At 35.6% G+C, this 14,892-nt stretch overlaps 1 protein-coding gene across 8 annotated transcripts in view; it reads left to right on the top strand.

The window, feature by feature from the left end:
- The window catches only part of LOC128164515 (uncharacterized), a 30,938-nt gene extending 16,165 nt beyond the window's left edge, over positions 1 to 14,773 (top strand). For 4 of the 8 annotated variants that reach the window (XM_052828411.1, XM_052828412.1, XM_052828413.1 and 1 more), the window contains 12 exons: positions 2,968 to 3,051; positions 3,478 to 3,579; positions 3,799 to 4,624; positions 5,218 to 5,351; positions 6,076 to 6,224; positions 6,540 to 6,642; positions 7,571 to 7,647; positions 8,621 to 8,827; positions 9,583 to 9,703; positions 10,205 to 12,272; positions 12,515 to 12,597; positions 13,699 to 14,773. In XM_052828411.1, the coding sequence (XP_052684371.1) occupies positions 2,968 to 3,051; positions 3,478 to 3,579; positions 3,799 to 4,624; positions 5,218 to 5,351; positions 6,076 to 6,224; positions 6,540 to 6,642; positions 7,571 to 7,647; positions 8,621 to 8,827; positions 9,583 to 9,703; positions 10,205 to 12,272; positions 12,515 to 12,563 (3,920 nt within the window). In that variant the 3' untranslated portion in view covers positions 12,564 to 12,597; positions 13,699 to 14,773. The remainder of the gene's footprint in view (positions 1 to 2,967; positions 3,052 to 3,477; positions 3,580 to 3,798; positions 4,625 to 5,217; positions 5,352 to 6,075; positions 6,225 to 6,539; positions 6,643 to 7,570; positions 7,648 to 8,620; positions 8,828 to 9,582; positions 9,704 to 10,204; positions 12,273 to 12,514; positions 12,598 to 13,698) is intronic. The other 4 variants (XM_052828415.1, XM_052828418.1, XM_052828416.1 and 1 more) reach the window with 4 other exon arrangements.
- Positions 14,774 to 14,892: the final 119 nt, after the last annotated feature.

Below are 14,892 nucleotides of genomic sequence, written 5' to 3'. Positions count from 1 at the left end.
ACGTTATTTCTCCTGTCTGATGTTTTCTGTACCTTAAGTGTAATAAAAGTTTTAAATATAATGTATTTTTTGACATACTGGTATTTGATATGCATGAATATATGCATATATTTGCTTTCTATATTTAATGAACCATCTTTGCTAACCAAGGGTTTTCAGTTTTTTGGGAGCGGAGTAGACCAAAAACCCTTGGCTAGCAAAGATGTTAATAATCCAAATCATTTTGAACATATATTCACATTGTTTAAAAAATTTCCCATAGTAAATTGTACAGAATGTAAAAGGGGGGGGGGTCACAGGATTTAATCAAGATTCCACTGCACTCATTTTATTTCTTGCACTCACACCACCTGACTGTAACAGCCCCATAATTCTTCATCAAGAAACCAATTAATGATGTCAATTTCATAAAACTTCATTGATTTTACAACAATTATAGTTCGCCAAAGAGAATGACTTTTTTGCCCCCAAGAATAAAATCAGGTCAATATTAAACTTAGCAGTTATGAACCAAATTTGGATGGATCATTTTCAAATCTGGACCAGTAATTAATAGAGAGAAACAGATTTTTATTTCATCGAGATTATAACCCTGACTATACAAATATAAAGAGAACCTTTCTTCTGCGACTGTTTGCCGATTGGCTTATTGGACTTTTAGAAATGGATCCACATTCTCATCAATTAATGTTTAGATGGAGATGTAATGAGAAAAAACAAAAATCCATAGCAATATTTGAAAGATTTTATTGAGCAAGACAGCTACAAAACAAGCTGGCTTGATCAGATTTAGACTTTGGCTTGCAGAGGGTTTCTGTGTCATAAATTATTGCCCACATAGTTGTGTTTTGTTGTAGAATAATGGCCAAATTTAGAGAAAAACGGCTCAATAGTCGATAAAAGTCGCAAATTTCTTCAGCTATCAGCAGATCATTTCTTCTCCTCTGATGTGAGCGTGTGTTTCAAATCAATGCATGCACCATGTTTGGATTTTTTCGGAAACTTTGTTACAATCCTCGTAACGGTAATAGATATATATTTATATGTAAAGTCAAACTTCATTTTCTTTAACTAGATGGGACTGTTTAAAAATTTCGAGATATCAGAGTTTTCGAGATATCGAGGGTAAAATACTTAAAAAATAAGGGGTTGGGACTTACAAATCACTTTGACATATCCATTGTATTCGAGATATCAAAGTTCAACTGTATAAGTTTGTACCTCTGTCCCTATCACGTAGACTCATTCTGATTCTAAATGATTTGAAAAAAAAGACTGAAAAGTTAATCTTTAAAAAAAATAATACCTTGTCTTGAATATCGCATATTGATATGATTGTTTCTCTAAACAAAATGCCAATATTTAAAGTGATTATGAGAAAAAAATTGAGTTACTGAATAAGAAAAACAGAAATCATGCTAATGTTATTCTTTTTAATTGTTTTCATTTATAATTTTTTGATTTCAGTTTTTTTTCAATTAAAAATTTCAGATGATAAAAATTCTGTTAAAGGTAATATGACCAACTGATATGAAAGATAACCCTCAACAGAATAATTTTGAGTTACCAGCACTCTTTCTTTATTTTGAAAAGTGTGAAGATAAAATCTGTCAAAACTAGCCTGCAAGGTGTGCTTAAATTGTGTGCATTTTTAAAATTCATTTTAAAATGCATTTATAAAATATACCAAAAACAGATTTATTTTAGGAAAATTGTAAACACTTCTGCAAAATATTGAACAGCTGTATAAAGTAAGGATGAATTTTACCTTAAAGTTTTTAAAATACAACAAAAATTAAATCTAACATGTTATCAGTGGTTGGCCATCTGGACACAGAGCAAATGTTGCATTTGGCAAAGACCAAGTCTGCATGTTGTAGCATATCCAAAGACAACAGTGCCGAGATACCAAACAGGCAACATGGGTGTCAAATTTACAGGAAATATATTTGTGTTCTTTAGCCAATAATAACCTCTACTTGTGAGCAGTGAGGGTATTTTTTTTTATTTTGTATGGGAAGATTTAAGCTGGGTTCCAGTTAAATCTACAGTTCTCTAAGAATTTCTAGTTAAAATTTTTCCCCATAGTAAAATAAAAAATGGAGGTGGAGAAATATGGATTAGTGTTGATCAAATCATTATTTTCTTAACTTGGTGCATGCATGTGTAAATATTCACTACATAGTGGCACATTGCATCAAGGAAGCCAAAGCAATATTACGCAGATTGCTTTTGTCGTCTGCCAGGAAATTCATTGTCTTCAAATCCCATCACAGTCTATAAGGCTATTGAGCATTCTTAGACAGGGCTTCAACCTTCACTGTGCTCTGTCTCTGACTATACACTCCTGTTGTTAGATCAAACAACTTAATTAAAATGTGTTAATGGAATGTTTTGTAAACACTTTTTGTTAGATAAATGTTCATCCCCAGGGTATCATGTCACAAATTTGCTTTTTACAACTGTAGATGAGATTTTGTGATGAGATTTTGTGATGAAAGAGTTGATTCAGTATTGGAATCTGAAAAATACATGTGTACATGTAATATGACAAAATCACATATAGAAGATACTTATTAATGTGGATGCTGATCCTGTTGATATTTTTTAGGAGGGGGTATATATGATAGAAAAAACAACAACACCTAAAACCATTTCATGATCACATTTTCTAAATAACTAAATAAAATGTCAAACATTTCAGTCACAGACATCAAACACATGAGCTTCAATGTTAAGGTAACATTCAGTGCATACTATACATGTATATAACAGTAAATAAGCCAGCCCTCCCTTAAAAATTGATTGCTCATATTATGAGGTTTATTCAGTGCACAATGAAGGGTGGGGTGGGGTGTAATGGAGGAGAGCTAGCACCAGGTGGGGGCATATGTTATCCAAACTTCCTCGAGATTGTCTAAATATTTATCAAGATGAGTTATTGCGATGCATTTGTCAATGTTTCAGGTGGCATGTCGGATGAGTTTTCAAAGAAAATGAAGGAATGGAATGAGTTGCAGACGACAAAGAGGTTTTCAGCATCACAGAGAGGTGGGATTGCCAGATTTATTAGTTTCTTCAGGATTGAGTGTTGCAAAGCTAATGTTTCTGAGCTTGTTTATATCCTTAAAAACAGATGCACCATTACACAAAACAAAAAACAACTCATTAAGCTGACCTTTACTTTTGGAATTCTTTTACTTTTATAACAAGGTAGCATATTATTAATCAAGTGGCCAAAAACTGAGGTATGCTTGAAATTTTTATTCCCAATTTCTCAAGGATGTAAGGCATGCCTCAGTAACATTATTAGTCTGTAGGATTATCAGGATTTACATTGTCTAACCATTTCAGCTGGATGAACAAATTGAAATGCACAGACATACAGTTTGGTTTTCAAAAATAGACAAAGTTAAGTTCCTTTTTTTTGTTTTTGAAGAGGGAATTGATGAATTTGTCTGATTTTGTTGTTTGCAGATGTTGAAGGGAGTGAATCTATAATTCCTGAACAAATTGCTGCAGTTTCTCCAGAATTCCAGAAGAAAATGGATGAATGGGAAAGAACAAGAAGTATCAAATGTAAGTCTGAAGGTGTCTCTAATTTTGAAATATAAAATCTAACCTATTAACAAAACTAATGGAAGTCAGAAGAGTTGGTGTTTCTATATGCTATTCCATCTTTTTAGAAAATTGTATCATGGTATTTTAGATTTAGATTTCTACCATAGTTTTTTCTGATTAGATACTATCAAAAGTTTATGTCTTTGGTTTATTTTTTATGTCCTTTGATTTTGTCAGACACAAGTGATGACCACGACAAGTCCGCAAGTAGGGAGTCCCGTGAGGGTTCCCCAGAGGCGTTTACTCCACCCGACACCCTAGGTCAGTCAATCAATATCGAGGAAATTCAGAAAAAACTCACTGATAGTTTCTCACGCAAGATGGAGGAGTGGGAAAAACAGAAATACAAGCCAAGGGAAGGGAGTCCAGGACTGGTCAGGAAAGACAGCGGAGGAAAATCCATCGTCCGAAAGGAGGAGCGACAGAAAAGTAGGAAAATGAAAGATGGGAAAGGGAAACTAGAAAGACAGAGAGAACGAGAACTTCAGAGAGTAGAAAAAGAACAACAAAAGTTAGAGAAGGAAAAAATGAGACTGGAAAAAGAGAGACTGAAGGCATTAGAGCGTGAAGCCAGGATAGAGAAGATGAAGGGTCGTCTCAGTCAGTCCGACATGGATACCAAATTCAAAAACCCAGTGCTTAGTCCTCTAGCCGAATATAAAGTGACATCTGATTTTGCTAAAAAGTTGCATCAGTGGGAGTTGAGGAAAGGATCAGGATCTGTTTCTATGGCAACTTATCTGGAAACCCAACAAAAAAGTCTAGGACAAAGTCCAAGTCCTGACAGCTCCACAAAGAAGGAAACTTTTACAGTGGAAGAGGAACCACAGGCTCCCACAAGGAAGCTCTCCAGGGGCCAGAAGCCGCCACCTCTGACCCTGATGCCATGCTCCGACTCTCCTGATGAAGTGTCACCAGGTGCTAGGTCAAGGTCTTCCCTGGACAGCTTTGAAGATGAAACTTCAATAACCACAGAGAGTATGACCGAGTCTAATATATCCAGGTACTTCTATACTTCTATTCTTCTTTTTTTGTCAGAAACAATTAAGGCCCTTCTAATGCCAGTTGTACCACAGTGGTACAGTAAATCAACAAGAGTTTGATGGACAAATCATAAACAAGGGCTTGGTTACAGGTGACACAAGTATTTACAGGTGACAGAGATGAAATTTCTCCGAAGCTTTTATTGCATACCATTTATTCTTCCTGTGTCATTACTGACCTAGTAATACATGATGCTCCATACACACAGCCATTATACTCTGTCATGTAATGTGGTCACATACCTCACAGCATTAAAATCACTGCAGACATTTCATAACAATGTTCAAATGAAATTAAAGAGCAGGAAAAATGTTTGAAGTCTGTGTTCAAACCAGAAAATTGGATATAAATGACTACTGGAATGTCAAATAGATTATGATCAAAACTTTCACTGCTGCAGTTTTCACGGGAATAAAAATTCTTCTTATATAACTTTTACAACTGTATTAACTTTGTGAAGAAATTGAAAGAGCAAAAATTTTCTGTATGTGCACTGAACAATCATGAGAAATTCCTTCAGTTTGTTTTTCATAATTTTGTTTGATCTGCTAGTTTGGAGAAAGCCAATGCCCGTCTGCTGGAGGAGTTACAGGAGAAAGAGCTGGAGTATGCTAATCTACAGGAGGAGGTCCGTGACCTTAACGACAAACTCAACAAAGCCAGGATACAACATTCCAAGGAACTAGGTACTATTGGCTAGGTACTATGGGTCACTGCAAATCAATGCAGGGGCCGTCACTCTACATTGTGAATGCGTGCAAATATTATATTTATGGCCTCATTTGAAAAAAAAAATGCTGTGAAAATTGATGATGATATATAATCTCTATACAGATTTCAATAATCATTGGCATAAAATTTGAACTATTATTTTTTTAAATGATAAACTTTTAAATTTATAAATGACTACACAAGTATACATGTATATACAATGAACCTAACAGAACTAATTTTTAATATATGATATTTATTGCACAACATACTGCACTATCCTGCATTATAAGTTGTTCAAAAGACAACAGGATTTTACCAGAGGAGCACTAGCACAAATATTAGCAACTGTAGCACACAATAGTAGTTTATGTATGCCTATTGTCTTGTAAAAACTATTTACATCCCTTACATCTTATATCTATTCCCAAAATATTCTTTGTGATGGATGCCTCTCGACTGATCAACTTTTATAATTTTATGGTGGAGGGGTTGAATTATTTGATATATCCTTGACCCTTATTCTCAATGTATTCTCTATTATCCTTCCTATTTACAATATATCAACAGTACCTAGTACTAATCAAACTTTTCTTTCATATATATACTTAACGTGGATAGTTATAGTCATATAATGTAGAACCTATCTATCCCCCATATATAACCGCACTAACCCACTAACCTGTTTTCGTCCAACAGAACAGTATAAAGAATGCCTTGCAGGTGGGAGTGCTGTTCCCCCCGTGTCCCCCCTCAACATGTCCAACCAACTGACCGAGCTCGAATCCAAGATCCAGGAGCTGAAGAGCTTCGGAGAAAACCTTGCTGTAACACTGGAAAGTGCTGCGGTAAGCTTTCTTCTCACAGGAATCTATAAATGAAGACTCCAAATTGCAGTGCAGCTACTGTTGACACAAGTTCCCGCATACAGAATGCAATAAGCTTCAAAATGCAAGCAGAATGTCAGTGTAAAACTTCATTTAGTGCGTGAAGTTGGACTTTGAATTTTTGAGTATGGTAATTAACTGTTAACATAGACTGTGCAATGATTGTTTTTCTCTATGAAGTGTGCAGAGTTTCTGATTATTAAGGTTTTAGACAACACATGTTCTACTGTAATGATATAACTCCTGACCATAGCTGCTCACTTCTGGTTCATATAGGTATGCAAATGGCAGTCCATAGAAGGAGAAGAAAACGTCAACTCAAGGTTGATGGACCTGTTAGAGAAGATGAGGCAGATGTTGATCCAAGCTTCTCAGTCAGGTAAAACAAAGTCGCTGTCAATCAATTATATTCAGCTTCACCATTTTCCCTCCTGCGAATGTGTTCAGAATGTTTTCTTTATTGTTGCTAAGTATGTAATAAATCCAGAGGTGTTCGAATGAAAGTTCACAAAACTTCACCGAGATTTGTTCAGTTCTCAAAATACGTAAGTTCTGGTCATTTTTCATATCATATCATACTTTGATTTATGTTAAAACATGAAAATCTGTTAAGATATATGTTTAATGTTATCCTAGAGAGGTTATTTAAACTAAACGATAATATTCAGAACAGAGTTATCGTTCGTGTTCAACCACTCTACACGTGGTTGAATGTATAAACATTAGGTTGCTTAATAAAATCATAGCCATGTTTGCAGCTTTTGGCGTGCAATAGCATGCTTTTAAGTTTTAAAAAAAGAATTGGTGTCTGATTTGCATAAAAACTTAGTATATCAAGCTATTTACAAGGAACATTCTGCATAAAATATTATAGTCTGTTTCACTATTGATGCTATTACTAGGTCAGGTGCGGATCAAACATTAATCCTAAAAGGGGGACCGTTACTAAGCATGTTCATTGTTGCAATAGCAGAAAAAAAAATTAATTTCGATTGACATATTAATTTCCAGAACTCATTTTATCCTCTTATTAATGAAGGTAAAGATTAAAATCAATAAACGCCTGGATTTTATATTTGACTACAAGTACCTATAGATTCACTGAAGTAGACTATAATCAGGAGGCACAATTTTTACTGCAAAACTGAAAGGGTCAAATAAAACCACGTTTTCTAAATTTAAATGACAATGACATTCGCGGGGGTGATTTTGAATTGTTAAAAACTAGACTAACCAAGAATTTCAATGATCAGAAACTCGGACAAACATGGCAGTCATTTTGAGGTGTTATATCTTTGGTTTTACAGAAGAAGTCTACCAGAAATCCTCAGCGCTGCACAGCTTTGAGAAGCTGTACAGTCAGGCGATGCAGTTACAGGTGCAGGTAGAGCATGATTTGTGAGGCTTACTCTGGCCCCTACCCCCACCCTCGGCTTAGCTGACCAAGCTTCTCCAGCCTTGTGATGCTGGACTTGGCTGCTGACGCAAAGACCCACTTTGTGGGGCACTGATGCCCATAAGTGGCTTGTTAGAGCCTGCCTAACTAGATTTGCAGTTTGTTTGGTTGGGTTTTTGACTAGTTGGCCTTGTTTGATATCATTTGACCAATCAGTTGTGGTACTCCATTTTGTTGTTTCTAAAGATGTGGGTTTTTTTCTTATTAATGAGTTCTTGGGGATTCAGCTAGGATAATGATTGAATTGGGGGAAAGAGACTTTGATGCATTTCATTTTTGAAAATTGTGCAGAATGTGGCATCCACTTTGCAAAAGAAAAAAAATTGGAACTGTATTTCAACATTCTGTCACTACCTGTATGGATCTTATTTTGTTAACAATGTTAACATTTATTACATATTCTACGGATGTTCTGGTGTTCTGGGCCCCTTTTTGAAAGGGGGGGGGGGCTGTTTGGGTTGATGAGACATTATGTACATTTCGTATGATGGAACTTCATTCTGCAATATCAGTTGTTTTTTGTAACCTCTGCTGGTTTTGTTTTTAATATGTATACTTATCAAGTATGAATCTTGTCTTTGGAATGTGCAGAGTGGTTTTTTGTGACAATTAATGTATGACTTAAGAAACCTGTTAATGTTTGGCCATGAGCTATAAATCAAAATACATGTATATTGTTGCCTTTACGATTTTCTAAGTTTCAAATACCTTGAAATGGTATAATGGTCAAAGCCTTAATTTGTTCAAACTCTATAATGCACATAATGTACATGGATCCTATATACAATCTCATGCAAATGGTTAATGTACTTTCCAAAACATTCAAATTTATTTGTTAAGATTTAACCAGTAAATCTTTTATTGTCTAATTTTCATCCCTGACTTTGTCACTGTGTTGCAGCTGAGCAACCTAAGACTGAGCCAGATAGAACGTAACAAGGAGATCATGTCCATGAAGAGGCAGCTGCTGCTACAGGAAGCCAACAACCTGTTGCTGCAGGCAGACATCACTCGCCGGGAGACAGAGTTGCTGCGCTACAAACAGGTAGCCAAGAAGAACCCCAGTCTCAAACGCTGGAACACGTATGGCGGAATGGAGGGGCGTGTGGTGAGTGACCCATCCCCCCCTATTTTTTGGAAATTTTTATTTAAACCTTGTTTATAATTGTAATTTATTAATTCAATTATGATTTCTTTGTTTGTATGTACATTATGATTTTTATTGAGTAAAAGTTGTAGAGATATGATACATTTAATAAAAAAAATATAGGTCTTCCTATATATAATATAATTAATATTATTTAGCCGATAAAAATTTCTTTATCTATTGAAATAGATTGTCATATTTTAACATAAAATCTTGCATAAAGTGAAGTTTGAAAAAGAATTGTTAGTAGTTAATATGAACGCAAAAACTGAAAACAAATATATCTGGTCTAAATCGTAGCCACAATCTTGTTATGTGTGATAATTTTCCTATTCTTTTGTTTTGCTGCAAACCAGGATAAAACCACTCGGTTTAACTTGGTGTAAGTTGACTGTTGTGCCCTGTTTGTTGTGTCTGTTGTAGTTCCACGTCTAACTAAGACTTTGTAGAGGGTGAAGGTGGTTCCTGAAGGTCAATCTTACTCCACCTTTAACCTTTGACCCACAGCTAAACCTATTAATTTTCAGGGATTGTGAGGACTACCATGGGGAAAACAATAACGTCTGTACATGTTTAAAAGGGGTTATCCTGGTACATGTAATGCATTTCTGCAGATCTAATTATGGTGTTCGCTACATTTTCCAACCATTTTTAAAATTATATGTGATTTTATCAAATGATAAAGAAATATTAAATCTTTTTTTATTTGGCTTCAGGTGGAAGGCAAAGAAGCGGAGTCTGTTCCACCATACAAAAGATTCACCAAAAACATTGCCAACAAGTCAGCTGTGAGTGCAACAGAGGAATTTCATGATGCTTCAGAACCAAGTACCTCAGGTGATATATCCACAATTGAAACATGTAAAATGAATTGATATATACCCAAAGTATTGGCAGAAAACATGCTAATTCTGTGTGTATGCTGATCAACCGAAGAAGAAATTTCACTTATTTTTTAATATTTACAATATATTGAGCCAAAGGTTGGTGTGCAATTAAACCTTTAGATAAGAAGCCTTTGGAGGTTCATACAATGAACCCTAATTTAAGTGTTATTGTAAATATATTATATTAAGCATGTAAAGTATTTGGCAGCAATTGATTTAAAAAAAAATAGTGTTGCTTTGAGGTAGCACATTTCTTAATGTACGTACCTATTTCTATAACCATATACCCGTACTTTATTAAGTGGAATTTGCTTTTTGCCAAAAATGCTAAATACAGAACCAAATATAATATGTTATAATATACAGTATTTATTTCTGAATTATATGATGTAAAAATGGAATTTGAAATTAGACTGAAAGATAAATCAAAACATTTTCCTTTGTTTAACAGATACAAGTAAAGACGATAGCTTGAGAACTGATGATGCATCTCCCATGGTCACCCGTCATTCAGACACAAAAAGCTCATCCTCAATTCATGTATCACCAGTCATTCATACCATACCAATGACATCTCTATCATCTGAGGAAGCAACCATACCCAACAAGGAACAAGTGGAGGAAATTCCAGAGAAGTACGAATCTACAGTTGTTGTTCCAGCCAGTCAAAACCAGAGACAGGTTATTCACACAGACAAAGGAGTGGAAATATCACTTACCATCAAGCTACCTAAAGCTAATGTTAGCTTGCCCAGGGACATCTCACAGCATGAACTTAGTGTGCCTAGGAGCCAGAGAGAGAAACACGTGGAACCCTCCACAGTGGCAATGTGTCAAGTTAGTGAACTGAGTGAATCTTGCTCTTCCTCTGATATCACAGAAATGAAGTTCCCAGAACTATTGATACCAGAGTGGAAAAAGACGACAGATAAAAGCCTGCAGCAGGTGGAGAGTCATGAGGTGGACGAGGCCATCCTCAGCACCTCGGTGCCATCTGTGGCCAGTCAACCTCTAAATGATTCCATTCAAGTGACCTCCGACTCTTCCCAGTCTGACTCGGGGCGTTTCACATCCGTATCTGGCGAAGCATCAAAACTGAAAGCTGAAGAACAAAGTGTGCCTGTTATCACTGAAGAGCAGGCCAAATCCCTGGAACAGCTGAACCAAAACAAGAGACACACTTTTACGGGAGTGATGGATACAGGCTCTGATACCGCCATAGCAGCTAAACCATACAAGCAAACATCAGTCACAATAAGTCCATTAATTGGTAGAAGAACTTACGAGTCAAGTGTTCATTGGCCTAAAATGAGAAATATAGCTAACATTCACCGTATCAAACCAGCTGAAGAGCTTCTACAAGAAAGCAGAAGATATAGACAAGGCCAGTCTATCTACATGACAAGAATTCTACAAAAATATGCACTCAGTGAAGAAACAAAAAAGTATTTTGATGAAAGACAAATGAGTTTTGACAAAGAAAATTTTGCTCATCATGGCTATGTGAAAACCATAGTGCAACGTTTATCGCGGGAAGGGACACCTGAATCAGGTGGAAGCTCAAGCAACATATCCGTGAAGCCAGGTACCTCAATCACCATCCACAGGGCGGATTCTCCACGCGCGAAGTCTGAATTTGTCCAGCAAATTGTACGAAAATTATCTGCTCCCACTGGTCCAGGCCAGTCTAGAACTGGTGTGGCTCCATTAAAAGATCTAACCAATGGTGTAGGTGTTAAGAAATTAGCTCAAGCTTTCGACAGTGGAAGAAATACTCCAGAAAGAACTCTTTCTGATACCGAACAAAAGCCATACAAATCTGTTTTAGTGACAAGCTTGAGAAAACGTAGTCATGATCTTGGTCATATTTCCTTTGATTCATCCTCATCTACTTCAACCTTAACTTCTCCAAACACTACAGAAGAATTTGATCCCTATGATGGCAGGAAAGCAGATTCAGCTATAAGTGAACATGTGATAAACTATTCTTCAATGCCTTTGTTGAGTGTAGCAGAAGAGGACTCCTCAGATACTAATAACGGATACCGAGAGCGAGCAGCCACCACTACGACATGTGAGTCGAGTTCTGAAGCAGGAGTCAGGAGCAGCCAAATTGAAGAGATCCATGCTTTCTCCGACAGCAACATTACCTGTCCCTCAACCAGCAAGCGCCACATCTCTCACAAAACCATAGTCCCGGCTGGTGCCTCCAAAATGGAAATAGTATTTCCCCAAAGACTCACAGAAAAGGGCAGTGGCAAAGTGAAGATGGGAACAATAGGGCTGCTGTGTCAACAGACAATGTTGTCCTTCGATCTCGGCCTGACAATGAAAGCAGAGCAGCAGCAGAAGGAGACGGCAGAGGTCAAACTCAGAAAAAAGAGCGACGTGGAGGAGGACCGACCCAGACCGCATTCCACCGGGTCCGACACGTCAAGTGAAGACAAGAAAAAAGCCAAATCTAAATTCTTCGAATCCAACTGGTTGCAAAGACCACGAAGGTTTTTCAAAGTTTCGAAGTAAGTATTGTATTGGTCCTTGATAGATTTCTTCTGTTTTACTTCACGTATTGAACTTATCAAGCAAGAATTTCATGAAGGATTTGCACCAAAGAGCTATTATTTTGAGAATAATTTATACATGGTACAATTATACAGGCACTGGTTATTGATTTGTTGATGTTAATACAATGCAAGCTTTATATAAAATAATTTCAATAAAATTGAAATCTGTAAAAAGTTTGAAAATCTGATCATTTTAGATGCTGCAATAGAACCGCTTCAGACAATAATTATGTTTTTGATAGATGAAGGAGCTTTTGAAAAAAAATTTATCCGGAGATTGGTAATTCAAAGTTCTGGCATCAGTAGCAAACCTATATCTGTATATGTAGTGTTGTAAATAATGACTGAGGCTGAACTATCAGGCTATTTACATTGCTGAGGCGTCAACTCTTTTGTTAACTTGGTAGAGTTTGGATTTTGTTCTAACAGTTTTATTTTGGGCTGGCATTTATCTTTTAAAGATAAAGTTATCATCATAAAATTAACCACATACTAATACATGTACTTCACCATGAAGTATTTTTTCAATTGCAACCCTTGACTATTTTGTTTTTGAGTGAGCTTAAATCATTTTTATACTATAACACCCTCTCCCCTTCCTCTAATTGACCTTTTCTTCAAAGGGAAACAGGTTTTCGATTTTTAAATCTGTTACATGTGAAACTTTCCATTTTTAAAAACTTGACCCTGTTTATATATAATTAAGTAGAGGTTAAGGTCAGATAATCTTGCTTTTAACAAGGATTAATGCAGTAAACATGGAGTTAGAACAACATGCATTCATCTGCTTGCTGACTTTACAACTCATAATGCCAGGTTGAGTGACATTTTTTCACAAAAAAAAAAATCAAATCAAATGGATAAACATTTTCCCTCATGACTTATATCGTTTAGTAATTATGAGATCATAAAACACTTTGCAGAAATATGTATTTTAATTGATACTCACAAGCATGGATGAGAGTGGTTTGGGTGCCCCAATGTAGATTCATGTACTTGCATATTAAACCATTTGTTTGAAAGAGCCCTTGTAAATAAAGTAAAAAAAATCATCAATCTGTAATAATCTATCATCTCATTAATGGACCATCATTTCAATCAATGATTTTAGGTAATCTCATAAATAAATGAAGAATTTTTCACAATGAATTTGCTGTCACACTTTTGCTTTTCTTAAGCGCATATGTTGAAGTCCTTATACAGCTTTTGAATGGCAACATGCTTTAATTATTATATAGATTGACTTTGCAGTGTTCACATAATTAAGTTGCATGTAACAATTCAATACAAAATGTTTTCTTTCATAAAAAGTTAACACGTTTTATCAATAATGTTAAAATTATTGTGACAAATATGTAAATATTTGATGTCCTTTTTATAGATGCTGACACATACCGAGTGTGGAAAGGTCTGAAACACTGGAGTCGTGTTACACAGGAAGTCTGCCACAGTTACCATGGAAACGATCACCAGTTTCCATGACACTCAGAGCTGGCAATTCCAGGAAGATCATGAGACAAGCAAGCCCAAAAGCAGATGATCGAAGACCGTCCTGTACAAGCGACTAACTGGTCCGCAGCCATGGCTGGACCAAGCGAGAGCCGCAAGCCAAGGAAAGACGAGAGAATCAACACTCTACATGAAATCATTCTTTTAAAAACAAATCTCCATAAACGACCTTTATTTCAGCAGAAATATTTCGCAGTAGCTTTGCAACCCAAACAAACAAAATGAACAATTTGTGCCTGGAAGTAAAGTAATTCTAGGAAAACAACCAGTATTTATTTTTCGTTTTGTTTCTTTTTTTATTTTTCATTGTCATTGACAATTGAATGCTCTGACCAAATCTGTGATGATCTAGTCACATGTCATTTCATTAGATAAAATCTGGACACCTGGTTAGCAGACTATCTTCCATATTCAATGTCCTACCACTCCTTACTCATAGTCACATTTGTCCATTTAGTCATAGACAACTTACAGGGAACACGATGAAGACGTAGTCATGTATATGGTGGAATGAACTTAGGTAATAAATTATAAAAAGTAGAATACCGGTAATATATTCTTTAGAAATCAAGAAGAGAAAAAAAATTGTATAATTTAGAAGTAAAAAATTGTATTCTTATTTTCAAGTTTGAAATATATTTTGTGTAGTCACCACAAAAAAAAAGGTTTTCTAAATACATATTTGTAGCATTAAATGCATATATAAGGTTATTTACTTAATATTATACTTGAAGAAGGTAGCATTAAATGCAAAACTTGCCAAATTCAAATTATGTGCTGTACCCTGACTTTTAAGTGGAATCTCCATTGTTTAGACTTATGAGTTCTACTAAGTTTTATGACTTTTCTCTGATGCATTTACAACTGACAAAATGGTGCTATGTACAGATTTCATGCAGTTTGTGTGTTTGATAAATGATGTCAGATTAAAACAAGTTTGAACGTTATGAATTTGTTCTCTTGTTCTATCATCAACTTGATATGCATTACTTAAATATGGCTTGTACCTCTGATATTTAAGTTGAATCAGAATTTTAAATCACAAACCCCAAAAGATACATCATAA

This window comes from Crassostrea angulata, chromosome 10 (assembly GCF_025612915.1).
Source record: "Crassostrea angulata isolate pt1a10 chromosome 10, ASM2561291v2, whole genome shotgun sequence".
NCBI classification, from domain to species: Eukaryota; Metazoa; Mollusca; class Bivalvia; order Ostreida; family Ostreidae; genus Magallana; species Magallana angulata.
This window is presented reverse-complemented; position numbering and strand designations above follow the sequence as displayed.